The 19778-nt window shown below is 41.9% G+C and overlaps 1 protein-coding gene across 2 annotated transcripts; it reads left to right on the forward strand.

The window, feature by feature from the left end:
* The first annotated feature begins 689 nt into the window (after nt 1–689).
* On the forward strand, nt 690–18693 carry thrap3a (thyroid hormone receptor associated protein 3a). Of its 2 annotated transcripts, XM_084358279.1 has the most exons (11): nt 690–896; nt 7164–7308; nt 10354–11223; nt 11526–12197; nt 12342–12514; nt 13368–13479; nt 13787–13871; nt 16122–16303; nt 16435–16615; nt 16767–16913; nt 17047–18693. In XM_084358279.1, the coding sequence occupies exons 2-11, from the start codon at nt 7187–7189 to the stop codon at nt 17284–17286; spliced, it is 2784 nt and encodes a 927-aa protein (XP_084214405.1). In that variant the 5' UTR covers nt 690–896; nt 7164–7186; the 3' UTR covers nt 17287–18693. The 2 variants fall into 2 exon arrangements, with proteins under 2 accessions (XP_084214405.1, XP_084214406.1); XM_084358280.1 differs by lacking the exons at nt 690–896; nt 7164–7308 and adding an exon at nt 8826–8917.
* The last annotated feature ends 1085 nt before the right edge of the window (nt 18694–19778 follow it).

Genomic DNA, 19778 nt, shown 5'->3' on the forward strand with positions numbered 1-19778 from the left:
CCGATCGCATAAATCACATATAAAATCACATATAAATACATCACATCATCGCGATCCATCCTGCGGTTTCTCTGTCACTTGCCTCAAGAACAAACACATTCACGCGCTAGCAAAGATCTTTACCACAGCGGGCGCTGGTGTCGTACCGTTTTTGCCAAAAGGGGTCGCTAGAATCAACAAAAACAGAAAGTTCCTCGTGGTCACTTTAAAAAAGAAATTATTGGATTTGCACACCTTTGACACAATGTCACCAAAAACTGAACATGATGAGTGAAGACACATGTTATCTAAGGGGCCCAGGAGTCCCTAATAAAGTGGCCTGCTGATCGTAGGCAGCATGTGAAGGCACAAATAAAAAAACTGGACCTTAGTACAACAAATGTGTTGTTCACTAGCTGTTGGGGAGCCAGAAGCACCAGTTCCAGACTGCCACTACAATGAACATCACTTGACACCACTGTGGAGACAGACACAGTATCTCCGGTAGCTGCTCCCTTTAGACCACAGTTACTACAGTGACTTTCACAGAATGATGTCATTACAGGGCGGCGGATTTATTCGCCTTTTGTACTTGTAACACAGGGATTAGTTTACTGAACCGCGCTCCCGTTCACTGCCGCGCAGCCAAGGTGTTTAGACAGACGGCGGTGAGAAGGCGGAAGGAAATCTGAACCTCTGAGCCGCACGGAGCGGTCACACCCCCTTTCTCTAAACACTCGCGCCGACTGACACACAGACACACATACACACACGCACACACTTGACATAAACTGGGCACAACAGCAGAGACGCACAGGGAGGGAGAGAGCAGGAGAAAGTGTCTTTAACTCGTTTCTGCGATATCACGCCGCGGTGCCTGAATGTGACGCGGCAGCACTGAACATCAGAGCCGACCGGTGAGTACTTTACTTTGCTCTCATCCTCTCCATTCTGGGGCAATTATCCGATTGGAAAGTGAAAATGAATAGAAACTAATGTGTTTTCAATGGACTTGTCGTTTGAAAGAAAGTTGCGCAGCGGAAGGATCATTTATCGCCAGAAAGTGTTTTTTTTTCAGCAAAATGCGGCTATTTCTGGCCACATATACAGTGTGGAAAAAGAGTCAAGCTTTGGCCAGAAGGCTGCTTACTCATAGGCTACAGAGCTACTATATGCTCTGCTGATGTGAAGCTAAGTGTCTGATAGATTTGTCATTTTCCCGATTTGATTGATGCGTCATTACGCACAGGATGCTCAGTCCAACCCATCCTGGACCTGAAAACTGCTTTTGATATATTTGGACTAAGTGCCTTTCTTTGGTGCCATTTTTGAGTGTAGTGGAAATATCTGTGAAGTGAGGGTTGACTCCCCTGCTGGAAGCTCACAGGCTTATAATAAGTCTGTTAGTCAACATTTATATCTTGAATATTGCTCAGTGCTTCACTGATTTCCAAAGTGCACCCCCCCCCAGGACCACCGGAGGACTAAATGAGGACCTCAGTACAATGAGATGTTTGATTTCACCAGCTCTATGACTGCTGCTTTTAGTGGTCAGCCCAATGACAGAATGACTGTTGTGATTGCAGGTTTCACCCAGTTGTCCCTCCACCTCGTGTAAACAGCTACAATCTTGAACCGAGCCTAAAAACAGTCACATATAGCAACGAGAATCATCTCTTAGATGCTAGTTTCCTGTAAATTCTTATCTAAATGGGGTTTTTGTGGTTCAGTGTCAATCTATTTCTGGGGACCAGTGATGTGAATAAAAAAAATTTAAAAAAAGGTTTGAAAACACTATCATGCAATTTCCTGTTGAGCTGAAGGATCCTGGTTGAGGTCGAGCCTCTTTTACAAATACCAGCTGCTCAAAAGTACACACGATGAAAAGGCGTGCCCACTATTAAGTTAACAACCACAACATCTTCAGTTTTGTTTTCACTGTCTTCGTGGGGAGGCACTGATCAACCTGCTGGTGCACATGGCTTAAAATGGCTTGACATCAGTGTTCCTCACCTTTGTGCCAGCTCGCACTCCTAAATTAATGAAATCAACTGTCGTTTCAGCGCAAAGGAAAGTATTCTGGTTATGCAACATGCCACCCATATTTAACAATAAACACCAAGTGCCTCTCCAGCTTCACGCGGAGACTCTGAGGCTCTGGAAAACACAAACAACTCTACGCATTCTGGAAACATTAAAGCTGTAACTCATCATTTGCCAGGCTGTTACCAGCTGACCAAAATAGAGAGGACCTTGAGCTGATGAGTTCCCTCCCGTACGCAGCAGAGCTGTGGTGATGACAGACGGCTGAGAAGCATGTCGGTGCGAGGATGCCTCAGTGACACTCTGCTGTAGGCCATTTTCCAGGAAAAAGTAGCCTCACATACACCGTACAGTGTCAAACGCTGCTTTTACGAACTGTTGACTATTGTCGTCAGAACAGAGATGAGAGTGATGTTGGACTGCCTTAGTTAGCAGAACGTTTGCTTAAACCGGGATCATGTTGTCAACCAGCAAGTTCAACACTAAGCTGAACGGTATTCTCATCCATCACTGCAAGTGATTAGTGAAGGATAATGTTGCAGGAAAATCTGCATGACATCATCTATTTGTCTTCCTAGCCGTTACAGTAGCTCCCTAAAGACAAACAAAGACAGTTAATACTCTTTCAGACAACCGAGTGAATCAGACTTCACTAACACATGATGAAGGAAGCTGCAAGGTTTATCTCATCTCCAACAGAAGAGCCAGCGGCTTTGCTATCCATTAACCGCCTCAGCATGCGAGGAGTCTTGAGGGGATACTAAGAGGGACTGCAACATTTCAATAAGCAAAGATTGTGCCAATGACAGTTGCTGTGGCTTTTCTGAAATAGCGAGCGGGGTGTCTCAGGGGCACATATAGATAGCAAATGTGATTCCAGCTGCCACTGTGGCATCCCAGTCTTAATGATAGGGCGGTTGATTGAGTGGAGTGTTTCTACTCGTACGCTTTGAGCCCACGGATCGAGTTGCCGGGACCATTGTTGATCAGAGCTACTTTTGCCGTTACATGAAACAAACAGGTGATGAGGATTACACAGCTGTCGCTCTCCGCCCCGAATCATGTTTGCGTTTGCACAGCCGTGAACTTCTACCCATGCGAGAACCATTATCAGTCTAATAATATATATATTCCTCACACTCTCTACGGTTCAGTTCATTTGAGTTATTTCCTGCAACTGTTTCCTACTGTACAAAGACCTGCTTTTCTAGTTGTAGCCTACATGTTGTTCCTGTTGAAACTGTGTTCCTTTTTTTCGAGGTGACCCAAGTTGTCAATGGTTAATAAATTATAATTAGCAGAATTCTCTATTTTATGAGGGCTTGATTATCCCAAACTCTTTAAAGTCCAGTGTGTAGGATTTAGTGGCATCTAGCAGCGTGGTTGCAGATTGCAACCAACTTAACACCCTTCTTCTCACCTTCCCTGACGGTGGCCAGTGTTTGGTCGGCCCTTCGGGGCTGCTGTAGAACCTAGAGCAGATATATCGGTATCGGCGTATACTTGGTCCAGTATGTGCCAACATGAACACTTTTTTTTGGAGATTATAATGCAGAAACAGATGCTTAGGTGATGTTTACTTCTTCAGTGCACTGATGCCATTTCACATTATAAAGGTCAACATTAAACTGTAAAATATACTGCCTCAGCTACATATTTTGGACTGGGGGTGGGCATTTCAAGCAAAGATGCTATTCAATACTCACTGGGAACTTTGTGACGATTTTACCTGGATCGCGTTATTTCCAGGCACCGGTAAAAACAAGACACAAAACCATAGTTGCATGAACCAAAAATCATGACCCATCCCTCTTTTGGACACAAAAATGTTTGATAACCAAATTTGAAGGATCATTGCAAAAAAATGTGTGTGTATCAGCTGATTCTAATATCCGGCAATTGCAGACTGGAATCTAATAGAAACTTGATAGTGTAACATGATGGACTTCATGGAAGTGGGCCTGCTGCCTCTGTAGATATAAAAGGCCCAATCCAAGGTAACAAAAACAAGAAACAAATTAGTTTCTGGTGATTATGCACTAATGAAAATATAACTATGAATAATATATCAAATTTCTTCCATTTCTGCCCCAAATCCTGCAACCTGCACACATTGGAGACCTAGATGATAAATCAATGAACTGACACTGAAACCAGGAAGACTGAAGTTGTTTTTTTGGCACTGTGCTGCAGTTTTTGACTCCATCATCGAGTGTAGGATTTGGTTCTTAGTGGACAAGTGTAATGGTATTAATAGTTGTGGAAGTGAGAAAGCAGACATTGCAGTTAGTGCATTTGTGTGCACGTGTGTCAGTAACTGCATTTGTGTGCGCACATGTAGTAGTGAGTGATTAAAGAGAGGACTTACAGTACCACGGCCCTTTAGACAGGCTGAAATCTCAGTGATTAGGCTGCCGACCACACAGTGTGGAGCAGGGACAGCTGCAGCTGGTTATCAATCCAGTGTTCAGGGAGAGGCCATTGAAACTGATACCACCGTTCAATTGTCCCAGATAGTTTCTATTTTGTGTGCAGGAGGCAAGGACAGAGCGTCAGATCCACTTTTTTATGTATAGCATATACATTTTTATTACCTTTATTTCAACTCAAAGTCATTGAGGACAGGGCCTCATTTACAATGATGTCAAGTAACAATTAAAATGGAAAAATATGGAAGATATAACAAAATAAAAGTGTATAAATATATAATATGAATATACATACAGTCGCACTTTGTGAAAAATAGGGCAGTTTTATATATCACCTTGATTTAAAAAGGTGCACTACCTAAGAAGTAGCTACCTTGAATTCATACATTGAGACAAATAGGGGCAGGAATAACTGCCAACTGCTGCTAACTGTGTACTTTTCATGCATCCATGACTGCAGCTACTGTTAGCTTGTTAGCTCACTTAGCCATGTAGCTAGTGGACTACAAGGGGAGTGTTTGTGTTTGACCACTAGCACAGGAGCTTTGGACCACCGGATGAAAGAGGTTTCTTCGCCAGGGGCTAGCTGGTTAGCATGCTAACTACAGTAGATATCTTTTCAACACAATACATAGATGATTTTAACGATTTAACGTTTTGAGCTAAAATTCTTACATATTGCACCTCTAAACTAGAAATATCATGGCGAGAAGGTCCTCATTTAAAATAATGTCGAGTAACAGTATAAGATGATTTATAGGATTTTATAGCACATACAAAATTAAAGAAACAATTAAGTAAAAAATACATACTTTTTAAAATTGTTAAAATGTAACAGTGAGCTTGGAAACCTTAGCTGTCTACAGTATAGGTGTTTTGTTTAAAGTTTCTGCTGAAACCCTTTCGAAAGTTTCATGGAAACTATTTTCAGCCATATGAAAATATCCTAAACACAGATGTGCCAGTTTGAAACTTTTTATTACAGCTATTATAACAAACTGAGAATAAAACTTCTCCTCAAGATTTTCCCACAGGGCTAACTTATTCAGAATTAAAAAGGTTGTGACAGTTTATTTATGTTGGTGTTTAGCTGCCTCATGCTGGGTAGGGGCACATCTGAATGCCATTCTCCAAATGTGCACAGTAAGCTAAATTGTCAATCTGGTGAGGCCGGTCCTTCAGGAAATTATTCTCCAAAAGCCAAAAACAACAGGCTGCCAAGACTGAGGAGAGTGGGAAGTTCACAGAGCAGGAGGAGGAGGCGGGGGATCCACTTCAATACCCTTTAAAATATTGGAAAGGAGACACACTTGGACCACCATGTGATAGCGTGCACAGCTTTTCAAAATCCCTGTCATGTGCAGTCTGCAATTTCCTCCTTCCAAAGTCCCTGAAGATGACTCTCATAATGAAAGATCAATCATTTGATCCCTGGCATTTACTGTACTCCGAGGATCATATGTCACAGATAATGCCATGTGGACCTTGGAAAGAACAACTGTAGATGCCCCTACTGTAGAAACTGTAGCATAATTTGCGGATTGTACAAGTGAAGCAGTGGAGGAGTCAAGAGAACAACTTCTCGAGTTGAAAGCACACTTGTGTGCAGAGAGCGTGCAGTCCCAAGTGAGCATCTCTCTGGTAGCAGATCATTCACCACAAGCAAATATGGTGAAATAGCAACAGAGAAAAATGCACCATTTGCTCTTCAATCTACCGGGCTGATGGTGACTTTAACTATTTAACTGAGGACTGGTCAGGTTTGGGTTTAACATTAACCAACGCTTTAATAACAAACGAAGAGACGTATAAAAACAACCAGGCAAAGATACGATTACACTCGTCTTCACCTACTGTACAGACTTCTGCATTTGTTTAAGGTGGTTTAAAAGTACATTTGGCAGCTTTGCATTTATGGAGCCAAGAATATAGTATACTCTTTAATCGCTTCCTCAAAATGATCATTTTTGTTATATATTGTAAGCCGCAGCTGTTCACACCTGTAACTTTCTCTTGACACATTCTCAGTGGTCGTGGGTGGAGTTCACAAGTGTTCAAGTAAATGGAAAATTTTGCGTAAAAGGTGACACCTGTGTATTAGTGGTGAGGGTTGGAGAAGACTGGTGAGACTTGTGGGTTAATCATTGAATTAAATACAAGATAGATGAAGAACATTCTGTTTTTTTCCTCATGACCATTTTCGTCACCAGCTTTTAATATTATCTTCATTGATTTATCGTGTAGCAGTGGAGGACATACAAAAGGTGTACTGTGTCTTACTGATAACTATTTATCTGTAGTTTATAGAGGGCTACAGTAAAGTAGATGACTGATGTAAGACTGCCCTCTATGCAAATGACCAGCGACTAAATAAAACTGGTTCTGTTTGGATACCCAACACTTCCACAGATCGAGGTCTTACTTTTTCACAGCTGTTCTATTTCTTCACTCAGCTTTGGTGTTAAGTCTGCTTTTGAAGCACATCTTATCGCTGTTGGATATTATATTTCATGGATTTTTTGACTCTTGACTCTTGTTAATTAATTTATTTTTCCTTCTGTGATAATTGTTAATTCGGTTGTTGATGAATATCGATTCTATGCAGCCAATGCCTCGAAAAGGTGAATGAAAAACCAATCATCTTTTATTCTATTTTTTTCTTACGTTTTCCAAACCTGTAACTCGGTTGTACATCTCTTTTGTGTGTGACAGTTTGAGGTGGGCTGGCTGCAGTGATGTCCAGATCCACAAAATCTGCCTCGAGGTCTCGGAGCCGCTCCAGGTCCCGTTCAAGATCCTGCTCCACCTCGCGTTCCAGAAGTCGCTCCAGATCCCGGTCCAGGAAGCGTCGCTACGGGTAGAGTCCATTTTATGAACAATTGTCCTTTCTGAACAATATAATGACTTGTTTTGTGATTTTGTGGTCCAGATCAACTGCATTTTACTTGACTGTTGAAGATGCCCCTGTTTTGCCAATCAAAGTTTGATAATTCTCTAAGAACTGAAAGGTATTATACAGTACGTATAAAGCTTGAAATATGAATGACAACTCCATGTAAGTCAGTAGTCATGATGGAAAGAGAAACAAGCAGCAGGTGCAGCAGGCAAAGTGCTGCCCGTTGCACAGACATCAGTACTGATCATTATGTTTCCTGCTCAGCTCTTTTTCCAGTCAAGTTCCACCTATTAAGTCTGCACCTGTCTTTAAAGACTGGTTATGTCAGGTGCTGCCAAGATTTGACATGTAAAATACATGAAGATATGCATGTTGTTTATGTGTGACAGTAGGGAATGTCAACAAGCAGGTCTGTGTTTGGTTATAATCAGCATTTCCTGTTAGCGTCATATCTATTGATTTCTATCTGCAAGGCCTTCTCTTGCACTGGACTTTATCGTTTTGGTTCTCATGTGAACTGACAGAGCTGTTGGAGCGTTTAATGGATTTGGTTCTGAACCAAACTCTGTAGTCGGCTTCTGTATCCAGAGGAAATTGATGTTTGAGGAAGAGTTCAGCTGCCGGTTAGTGAACTTACTTAAGCTGGAGCGAAGATTATTATTGCAGTTTGCATTGCATGGAAAAGCATTTACATAAGAGTTTACCTCAGTAGCCTATGAAAATAGTTTAACTAGGGCAGCATTTGGTCTCGCTTAAATAAAAATCCCTTGGTTGGAGGGTTATCTGCTGGCTATGGTGTGCATTTGGGAGAAAAAGGGGAGGCTTCACTCTGATGCCTCTGCTGTTTCTGGCAGAATGACTGTGGGCATGGCAATAAAATGGCAGGGCGGCTCGTTTCCTGGCAGTGTCGCAGCACGTATTAAAATTAGCATAAAGAAGAGACATGGAAGGAATCTAATGGTTTGCTCTTCCTGAACCCACCTTGCACGTGTGCAAATGGGTCTGTGGTCACGCCTGAACTGCACAAGCCTGAATGCACACATTTGCATGAGTTGTGTATAAACAAAGACGCGCTGGAAAAAATACCTTAAAGCCACGCACAAACACAAAACAATAACTTGAAACAGTTTCAATTGAGGAGCTTTGTCTTCTTGCTTTTAACACCATCACATCAGTACTTAAATGGGGCACAGATGTACAACAAAATACTCACTTTGGACTTTCTTTAAGTAGTATGTTTAATAAGAGAAGCTAGTACATTTTGCTGAAATATAACACTAAGCCCACATAAAGGTGTCAACATCTGCAGTATTTTGCTGTCAGAATAGTAAATAGAGTCTAAATGAACGTTTCATAAAGCCTCAGTAAACTGGTTGAACGGCCCATGTAGTGCAGTCGAAGGATTCCACTAGACTTTTTTTCCCCCCCTCACATGGTCCATGTGACTCCCTGCTCCACCAGAGCTGGCCAGAGGAGATGTAGTATCTGTAGCTCGCGCTGTGAGTGTGCAGTGCTGCTCAGTGCGCTGCTTTCTTTAACCACGCTGTATTCCAATGAAAAAACACGATAGGTGAGTCCTGTGATTTATATGGCTTGTTTAATGTGTTTGCATGCAGCGTGGTACAGCTTTGCCTTGTAAAGATCTGAACATTGCTCAGCAATATATGGTCAGCTTTCTATGTAATTGCACATTTTAAGTATACCTTTACATTTCTGCATGTCTACATTCAATATTCTAATAAGGAAACTGGCTGAGCAATTGCTTATAATTTATTGACAGTTGTAGAGAAGTTGCTTTAGATGTAGTTGCAGAATAAAATGCATGCATAGTAATACAGAACAGAACAAGTTAATGTCATGATCTCAAATATGTCAGTGGAAAGTTGTAGAAGTTGTGTTCACATGCAGTTCGCTTAAAAAGAGCATGCTGGGCTCATTCAATCATTGATTTGATGGAGAGAACATATTGAATCACGGTTATAATGTTCACTGTGTTTAAGGTTCAGGGTAGAAAGCCCCAAAGCTTTTTATCAGAAGTGCAGCAGAGCCACCATGTGGCCCAGTCCGGCACTGCAGGCTGGCTGAACACTACACTGAAATCTCCATGAAGTGCACTTTTGTGGGCTACTATAGTCTAGCCTGTGTTGCCAATTCCAAATGACAAATGGTTGCTGGATGCAACTGCACATCTATATATGTATCACGTGTTTTGTGTTATGTATGTCTTTTCCATATGTAATGCCAATGGTTAGCCTGACTTTGTTGTTATGTTTGGAGTCTTTAAAGAAAGCCTGACAGACTGATTTAAGTGGCAATCTGCTAAGTAGTATTTTTTGTTCTTTGTGTTTGGTTTTCTGTGGTCATCGCTGTGGTTTTACTGCCCCAAAGATTTATTTCACAGTTTGTGTTCCTGTAGTACTGGTATTATTGTTGTCTATGTGTCGGCCCTCTACAGCACTCTCTTGTTCTTTTATTCTAAGAAAATCCAACATTAATACTTTGAAATACAGACCAGGATAGGTATACAGACCAGGTGTGTATGTATGTATTCCAGTGATGTTCCTTGGTAGGAAACAAAGAGAACTGAGACGCACTTGGTAAGAGCTGTGCCCTTTAATCTCTGTGCCCAAATTTTACATCCTGGCATGCCAGATGGTTTCTTAAACAGAACCATCTGAGAAGTCGTCCTTGGAAACTGTTTTGAAAAGGGCAGCACTTTCGACAATATTTGGCAGATGATCGGGTTGCCAAAGCCAGTCAGGAGAAGAGTGAAAACATCAAGGCTTAGTTCAATGAAGAAATATTCTCTAGTAACTAATGCTATTGCAACATTTATGCTAACCTCTTTAAGAGCTACCATTTTTGAGGGTTTTTTGCCATTGCGATTGCATCAAAGAGATGTTATCTGTGTTCAATTAAAAGGCTGTGATTTAGAGTTAAATAAAGTGTTTAGTAAATTAAGTAATGATTATGTGCTTGTCTTTTTCCCCTTGCTTTCGTTCACAGCTCTAGGTCTCGGTCACGGTCAAGATCTCATTCTCCACCTCACAACCGGGAGAAGAAATATCCGAGGGGATACCAGAACAATCGTGAGTACCGGGGCTACCACCGCGGCTTCCGGAGGCCGTACAACTTCAGGGGCCGAGGGCGGGGCTTCTTCCCACGTGGACGCTACCAGCGTGGTGGTGGTGGCTATAACAATAACAACAACTTCCGCCCCAACTGGAAGAATTACAAGCAGAATCCTCAGAAACAGCAACAATACCAGCAGCAGCAGCAGCAAAACTATTCACGAGGACGTTCTCACAACTTCCAGAAACGCTCAGGAAGCCCCCCTCGTGGTCACTCTCACCACTCTGACCGATCCTCCTCGCCACTATCCAGACATTCGCAGCATTCTTCCTCCTCCTCACACTCCTCTCCCAAATGCAGGCAAGCCTTGTTTCCCACTAACCAAAACTCCAAAGATGTGAAAGAGGAGCTCTCAGTCTCCAAGGAGGTCCTAAAGGGAGCAGGGGGAGATGGGGAGCCAGTGGAGCTCGCCGGGGTGTTGGCAGGGGATGCCAAGGAAGGCGCAGAAGGTGGGAAAACTGAAGGGAACAGGCAGAGCCTGACAGACTGCAGCATCAGTCCAAAGAGAACGAGTCCTGTTATTGTTGGTCAGAACAGCCAAACTACTAACCAGTCCAGTCCCTCCCCCAAAACCACCAACGACATTAGCAATGGTGCCCCCTCCTGGCAGAAGGTGTGTAGTTCTTCCCCAGCAAAAAAAACCTTACGTGAAGGTCTAAACCCAATGCTTTCCAGCTTTGACTTCTTCTCCAATGAGGAATACCTGGATGGAGATAAAACAGCAATCTCCATTGCCTTCGGAAAGTAAGAATTTACTTTTCCTCTCAAATTAATCCTGGCATTGTTTTAGAAAACTGTGCGAAATTTATAGACAGAGAGATAATATGTCATGAATTATTGCTTAAATGCCTTCACATTTTCATTGAAATGTCTTATGCTTATATGTCTTTATTTTAATGGATATAATACTTATCTTACAAGTATCATATTTGTGGAGGCTCTAAGACGACATCTGGTCAGATAATCAATTGGTTTTCTGTAAGTTTAATTTTTGCCGTCGCATGCCCAGTGAGATGCATTTCTTTATCTCTTTGTCATTCCTTTAGGTTTTTGGAGGAGCAAAATAAAAAAGCAAAATCTTGGGAAAATGGCAAGAACACAGAAGCCAATGATGTGGTTATGGAGCAAGGGAAATTAAACGGCAACACAAAGATTATCTCTGACTCAGTGTCGAGAAAGTACAAAGAGGATGGTGGAGTGTCTTTGACCAGCTTTTTGAAAGCTTCTCCTTTTCTGTCTGCTGACGGGGAAGAAGAGGAGGAGATGATGGTCAAGTCTCATTCAAAGTCACTTCAGAAAGACTGGCACAATGAGGACGAGTCCTTTAAGTCAAAGATCAAGGTCACTCACTCAGCCCGAGAAATGTTTGGAGAATGCTTTAGCAAATGGCAGAATTCACAGGTAGCCAACAGTGACCTTGACGCCATGGCAGACGACATATATCTGAGTCGAAAGCAGGATAAAGCAGCGGCCATTGCTGCCGCTCTCAACAAAAGAGAGTTAGCAGGGAAATTTGAGGAACTGTCCCCAGACTTGGGCGGTAAAACCAGGAAGCTGGCAAAATCTCCCTCCATCCCATCTCCCTCACCACCACCAAGGAGGAACTCTGACAGAGAGATGTTTATGATCAGGAGTGAGGACTCCCCTTTCCCGTCCTCAAGAAAACCGGAGGCAAAAGTAAATGTCAGAATGGATTTCCTTGGAGAAAGTCTGATTAGGTGAGCATCATATAGTGGTTTCTGGTCCCGTACCTCGTCTTTCTTCATATCTTTAAATCAAGCTGTAGACTTTACAACAGTAGCAGCACTTTTCCTGGAAACTGATGATTGAAGGACATGGTTCCGTTTTCATTTCTTTTTCAGCTCTTCTGATGTTTTAGCTGAGGAGCGACAGTTGTCTCAGGATCTTGTGCAGTCCTCAAAAAAGGATCAGGAGTTCCGGTCCATCTTTCAACATGTTCAAAATGCTAATATACAGAGGAGTCCGTCTGAGCTGTTTGCTCAACACATTGTCACCATCGTTCACCATATTAAAGGTGAGTTGTCACTTTGACTGGGCGATGTCGACCGAGCTGGCACATGACCATGTCCTCTGTGAGACATTGCTATATACGATGACATTGTTGTTTTGGGGGGGTGTTTGGGAGGTTGTGTTATATGTGTTTTCCAATTCAAGGTGTGTGTTCCCTCGGAGTTTCCGTAAGGCAGGAGTGGCTCATTAGCACACCACTATAGTCATCACTGTTTTCCACTGTCGCTTTGACAGCAACCTCCAGTTGTCTCACCCAGTCTCTCGTCACTAGCAAAGGGAGCAGGCAGAGTGTACATCCTAGTGCCAGGTTTAAAAGGATCTTCATCTCTGCACCACATGTCCTGAGGTGTGTTCAACCTCAGAATCTTGAAACAAAGTTGGCCAGTTATCTATACTGAGGAAGCCAAGCTACATCGAAGTTACTCAACACACGACCACGTTGCCTTTAAAATCTGTGGAACAAAAAACACACAGTTTACACTGTAAAAGCAGTGTCGTGTTTTATAGGGGACTCTTGGTGAACTTATACTTTATGTATGTTTTTTATTGTAAAACTGTTGTTTCCTTTTCCGTTGTAGCGTACTCCTCAAGTATCTTTCCAAGTGTGCTAATCCATTAAATCGGTTGCCTTACAAACTTGCTGCAGCCATCCATGTTTTCCTGAGCAGATGCAATGGGAATATTTAGACTGGAAGTCCAGAATGCCGACTGAACTATCGACTTCCAACTTGCAATGGATTGCAGCATTTGGCCCATGGGAATGCTCAATTCATGCAGCATCACAGTTGGATGGAAAAGCAAGAGACACTAGGAGCATTAACAACTTTAACAGCTGTTTGTACTGTCCCCCCGTATAGCTCAGCACTTTCCGTCTTGTGGAATGACTCTAAACGAGCGATTCACCATGTACCAAAGACGAGCTGCAGAGAGGGAAATGATGAAGCCAAGAAAAAGCCCAGAGATACACAGGTAGAGTCGCCTATTGAGTGACCCTCTCACCTTCAGTGTGCTGTGGCTTCACCTCCTCTTTTAACAGCTTTCAGGTATTTCTCTCACCTTTCCTACCTGAAAATCAACAATCTATCTTGGCTTATTTTTTCTCATGCTCGGTGGAGGTCAGTTTTATTTTCCCACCAATTTTTCTTTGCTATTTTTCTGTTTTGTGTTGTCCTCGCAGTCCAGTTAAGCTAACAGTTGGTTGTTTTGGCACCTGCACCGTCGTTCCTGTGATATGTGCATTTAACTGTCTTGTCTTAACTGTGTCTCTTTCTCGCAGGAGAATTGATGTTTCACCCAGAGCTTTTATGAAACACTCTCAACTTTTTGAGGCGATGAAAAGCTCAGAGGATGGCACTTACAAGGTGACTGAACATTTTGCTGTATGAAGTATGTTGGAAAAACAAACAACAGCAAACCAGTGTGCAAGCCAGATGCCTTTAGACTGCACTCCCTTAAAGCCTGTGGCTTTCCTTGAAGGGAGATGCAGAGTCTGAGAGACGCAAATGCAAAAATAAGGCACTTTGACTTGGTTGTTTGTTATATATCGCCTTCACACATGGTTAGACTGTGGGCACAAGCCTGACCAAGGCTAATGAAACTTATAAGTTCAGAAATGGAAGTCACTGTGCCAAAGGACTCGAAGCAATTGTCTTCGTAAGTATTCTTTAAAAAAATAAAGAACGGAAATAACCAACAGCAAGCCCTTTATGCACCTGTGCTTAGATTTACATGCTTTCTGAGTAAACCCTTACAATTATGATGAATGTGCATGGACAAACTTGGTCAAGCATTTTGTAAACATGAGGCAAATACTGCTGACGTATATAAAATTGAGTTCACTGGTTTTGCCAGTCATACAGAGAACTACGAATACTGTATACTTTACAATAGTTAGCAGCAACGATTTCCCAAAGCATACCTAAAAGTTTTTAGATTGAATTCCGTCCTTCCAGGCAGCTATTGGTTTCAGTTCTTGTCAGTGCAGTAAGATAATCAACTTGCAGTGACTTGAAACGTGTTTGAAATAGTAAATGCATCACTGTGCGCCTTCAGGGATGGTTTTGAAAACACTTGGTTAAGGATACCTGAAAGCACCATGTTGCTAAGGCTGTGATGTTCAAAGTGTGGAAATCAGCTGCTGGAAGTCATGTTACACATGGAAGAGAAAAAGAGCAAGGATGAGGTGAAATATGCTGGTGCTGATTGTTCCTGTTGTGCAGCAGCTTCTCCAAGGCTCGGATACTGGATTTTGCCTCAAGCAAATTGAATGCACCAGGGAGGTTTTCAAAACACACCTCTTCTGACAGTTGCAACAACCTTGACACAAAATAAAAGCTGTTGTCGTGATGAATTACCTATCTGAAGTTGATTTCCTACCATATTTAAATAGCTGCCTCAAGGGCAGAAAATCTATCTAAAAACATATGCTTTGGAGAATGGTTCAAATTGTAGAAACATGCAAAAGGACGCATTTTGACCCTTAGTGCACTGGAAAATTCACTTGGTTTTACTAATGTCAGCTGGCTGGTACACAGGTTTTTCCCCCTTTACCCATGGACCTATACAGTAGGGCTGTCTGGAATACCATTTTTGGTCTTCGAAGCTTCGGTGACAATTAAGGAACGGTGGCTTCCTCGTGGACCACATTTGTGCTTGCAAATTCAATTGAACCATCATGGTGTGAAATCCAGTTTTACAGTTTAGTAGTTTGCTGCTGTTGCTTCTAAATAATACTTCCCTAAATATTGATGCAGAGTTTCTGTGCAAACATAGACAAGACAGATGCGCGCTGTGTTTCTCTGAGGCACAACGATTGACCAGGGCGACGGATTCAAAAGGTCCAGTGTGAAGAATTTGGTGGTTTCCAGTGGTGAAGCCGGAGGATTGCAATCAACGAAATACCTCACGACTCACCCTTCACTAGTGGCGGCCGAAAATGCAAAAGTCCTTCTCTAGAGCTCGTGTTTGGTTTGTCCACTCTGGATGACTGTAGAAACATGGCAGAGTCGGAGGAAGAGGACCCGCTCCCTCTGTAAAAAGTAAAGGGCTCATTCTAAGGTAATGAAAACACAACAATTCTTATTTTCAGGTGATTATAAACTAATTCAAGGTAATTGTGAATATCATATTTCATTTCTGCCTATAGATCCTCCTAAATCCTACACACTGGACCCTTAAAAGCTGTACCTTTTGCCTCCATTGAGTGAAATCCTGTAGGCTATGACTCTCCACTTTTAGTGGTGTAACTGGGAAAGTGGGCAGTATTAGATAATAACATTGAGATGTTTATTGCAACTTAAGTAATATCTGCTGCCTTCCCTTCAACACACAGCCCTCTTGCTCACTTGAGCAGCTCCAATTTCTGGTACAGTAACCTTCAGCGTTGATAGGCCATTACTCATGATGTCTAACCAATCAGATAGTGGACTTTGGATGGGCATTCAAATACTGATTTGAATGTCGATTATCATGGCATGCTTCCAAGCTTCGAAGCATTCCGGTCAGCCCTACTATTGGGTTATCAAACCAGCTTGGCTCAGAGTAGACTGATAGGATCTCAATGCTAATCCAAAGTCTGTCCACGACGTTGTGCTCTGTTTTGATTTGCTCAGGACGGCGGGGAAAAAGTGAAGGGGGACCCAATGGACCTTCGTTTGGATATTGAGCGCCGTAAAAAATACTCCACCCATGAAAGAGATTTTAATCAGGATCGGGGAAGAGATATGGGAGAGTCCCCAGATTCTAGTAAAGAGAGATCTGTGGAAAAGTCCTCCAAATGCCACAAGAAATCAAAGTATGTGAAACTGTCCTGTACTTTGTTTTGTTTTAAACCATCTTAAGTATATAGAATATTTTTGCTCATCTGCCCTGCATGATAAACAGTTGGGCATGAAGGATTTTGTATGTATCATTTCTCCTTTTTAGGAAAAGTAAGAAGAAGCGCTCTCGCTCGAGTTCATCCTCATCTTCCTCGTCCTCCAAGTCTCAAAAAGAGGATGTGCCCCATGGCAAGTCTGAGCCCAAAGATAAGGGCTTTAACAGAGCCCGACTGGGTCAGATGGAGTCACCAGAATCTGTTGAAAGAGGAAGGCCACGTGGAGGATTTGTAAGTTTGACAAAAGGATGTTGGGTTGATGGAGGAGAATAATTTCAAGCAACGAGTGTGTCAAGTTCAACTGTACATTTTACTTTTATAGTTTGCTGTGCATCTATAGTTTTGCTGCTTTTTAATTCCTCATCTTTTTCTGGAATTACAGCAAGTCCGAATTCGTGGAAGGGGCTGGAACAGAGGAAATTATCAGGGAAACTGTTCTCAAAGTAACAACATACCCAACATGGCAGCACACCCAAAAAATGAAGACTGGGACCCAGAGTACACTCCCAAAAGCAGAAAATACTACTTGGTAGGGCTGATCTCTTTCCCACACTTGCCTCCTCATCCAAGCAAATGGTGTTGTTGTTGCTAATCAAGCTCAAACTTCAAACTTCTGCAGCTGTTGTCTTAACACCTCCATGCTTTTTCCATCTTTCTCTCAGCACGATGACAGAGACGGGGACACAGAGTTCAAGTGGGTGGACAATCGAGGGCGAGGACGGGGAAGCTTCTTGCGTGGTAGGGCACGTTTCATCATCCGCAAAGCCACTGGGGGCCCCAACACCATCAGCCCCAAATGGGCCCATGACAAGTTCCAGGTCAATGGGGAGCAAGGTGGCGAGCAGGAAGAGGAGACAGAACAGGACCATAAAGACGGAGAAATTGATGGAGAGCATACTTGAGCAGTGAAGCAATGTGCTGAAAATCTTAATTTTCTTCTTCTGTGTTGTTATGGGATCCGACTCAGCGATTTTATCCACCACAGTGGATTCATAAATGCAGATTAAAATGTTTTAAGACTCAGCTATCACTAGTAAAACTTTTATGCTTTCACTTCAGCATAGGATACTATCTCTGACTTGATATGACCATTTGCCACATGAGGATACAACTCATAACTAGTAGAAGCACTGTTTCGGGGTGAACTGCTGTTCCTCATAAGAATTCGGATCTATGTTACATGTTTTTTTTTAGAAAAGTGAATGTTTTTGAGCAGAGTTTTGGTAGTATTTACACTTATCTTCTAGGAATGATTGAAAAACGACTCCTTAATGGCATTTGTATTTTTAAGTAGAGAGTGAAAATTGCAGGGTAGTTCAAATCAGCTTGTGCCTTATTCTTGTGCAAGTGAAGCAATGTTTTGTGAGTGGGCTACACGATAAATAGTTGTACTGATGAATGCAGTAAAATCAACTCCGGTTGCCCAAATATGAGTTTTTAAAAAAGCTTGTTGTTTTTAAGCTTCGTCTTGTCTGGATTAGAATGACAGCGACACTGTAGTTCATGTTGACATTGAACACATCACCGTTTAGCCAATTTCCGCACTCGACAAATGACCCTGATCTGAAAATGGGACCAAACTGTATGGGGTCAAAGGTTACGCTCTGCAGTCTTTCATTACCCAACATTCAACAGATCTACAGTACTAGCTAGCAGCAGGAGACTGTTATTAGAAGGGTAACTACCTGTACATTGAATGTCGTTCATTAAACATTTTGCTGACAAAGATTTCTATAATTTACAGTAGCTCTTTGATTGATCTTGGATACCACTTATCAATGTATAATATTGATAGTGAATATATGTTTTCCTCTAAAGACACTCATTGTAGTTTTTTGACTTTGTCTGTAAAGCAGGATCTGTTCTTATCACCAGACTTTGATGTGTTTTCATTTGCTTTTCTCCAGCCAATGATGATTTGATCAATTATGTAAATTGTGTGGAACTGTCAACAATGTGATAAAAGAGGTTTCAAAATTAGCATTTGTTTGGTCTGTAGTTTGAAGGACAAGGATTACAGTTTGTTTAATCCTAGAATAAGAATGATTTTTCAGTGCATATGTCCAATTATTTCTTTATTCAAATTGAGGATTAGGCCCACTCTTTCGGCAAACAATTGATTACATCATTTATGTGCCTTTGCTGTTGGTGAACTGGTCTTACTTGTACAATATAGGTCTACAGATTGAGATTCACATTTAACTGTTTAATGGTTACCTGCTTTGGGAAAACTGCTTTTTTAAATAGGTGTTGTTACTGTTTTTTTTTTTCTTAGAGACTGTAAATTAAAGAGACACTGATTACTTTAATGTTTGCCTTGATGTCTTTTATTGTTTATCTTAGGTATAAGGGCAATTCATTTATTATTTGACTTGTCACTTCACGCCATCCTTGTAGTTTACTCATGGCAAACAAGCGACTTGATGCATGTCCACTAGTTTGACACCAGAGAGACACTGAACATACAGCTCAAGAGCATAGTTTATCAGGTGAATAATCGTCTTGAGAGCAAAGAAACTATGCAGCAATGAATGTACACACATTCATCAGTGAGACATTCCCAACTAACTATACCCACAACAGTTGTTTAACTTTTTGTATAAGTGAATGCCCCAGCTAAAAAACAATTCTCCATTTGCACCATTATGTGTGTGTCATGTGTGATATGGCCAGAATTTTAGTTCAAAACAAACAAATTAACTAACATTATCAGCATAATGAAGAAACCGCAGCTTTGGTGTGCTAAAGAGGCCTATGTATACTGTTGTGGAGATGTCTTCTCAAGTTAGCATGCTAACCAGCTAGCCCTGGCCTGTCATGTCTGGTAATACCACTTCAAACTTAAAGAGCCGATAGTCTGATAGCCCCATAGTTTCAGCTGGGATATGTATATGAGCGGCAAGTTTGTTACTAACATATAAACAAAATAACCCCACTGTATGTCATGAAACACAATATTTTTATACCTATTTTAATTGCCAAACTGAATATAACCATACTCCAACACTAAGATGAGCTCACAAGCCACAAACTCACAGGCTGAGCTGAGCCCCATTGCTGCAACCACTAGCTCCAGAGCTAACTGAAACAAGTAGCTAACGGCAGTTACCTACAGCCAACGATAGCGAGCAAAGAGTAAAGTGAGCTCTCGTGAAGCGAGAGGAAATCCCGCATGCACTCCTTCTGCCCCAGAGGAGTGCTCCGAGGCCTCCAGTCCATAGCTCTTTACCCCGCTGTCGCTGTCTTCTACAGGTTGTCTACAAGTGGTTATTGACAGTGAATTACTAACTTTACTTTAGATCGCCCTCAGTGTTGTCAAAATGACAGACAGCCTTCAGATTTTTACATGACTGTTAGAAAATTTCAGTCAGTGACGGAAAATATTCAGTTAACG

This window comes from Pagrus pagrus (assembly GCF_965226575.1).
Source record: "Pagrus pagrus genome assembly, chromosome: 7".
NCBI classification, from domain to species: domain Eukaryota; kingdom Metazoa; phylum Chordata; class Actinopteri; order Spariformes; family Sparidae; genus Pagrus; species Pagrus pagrus.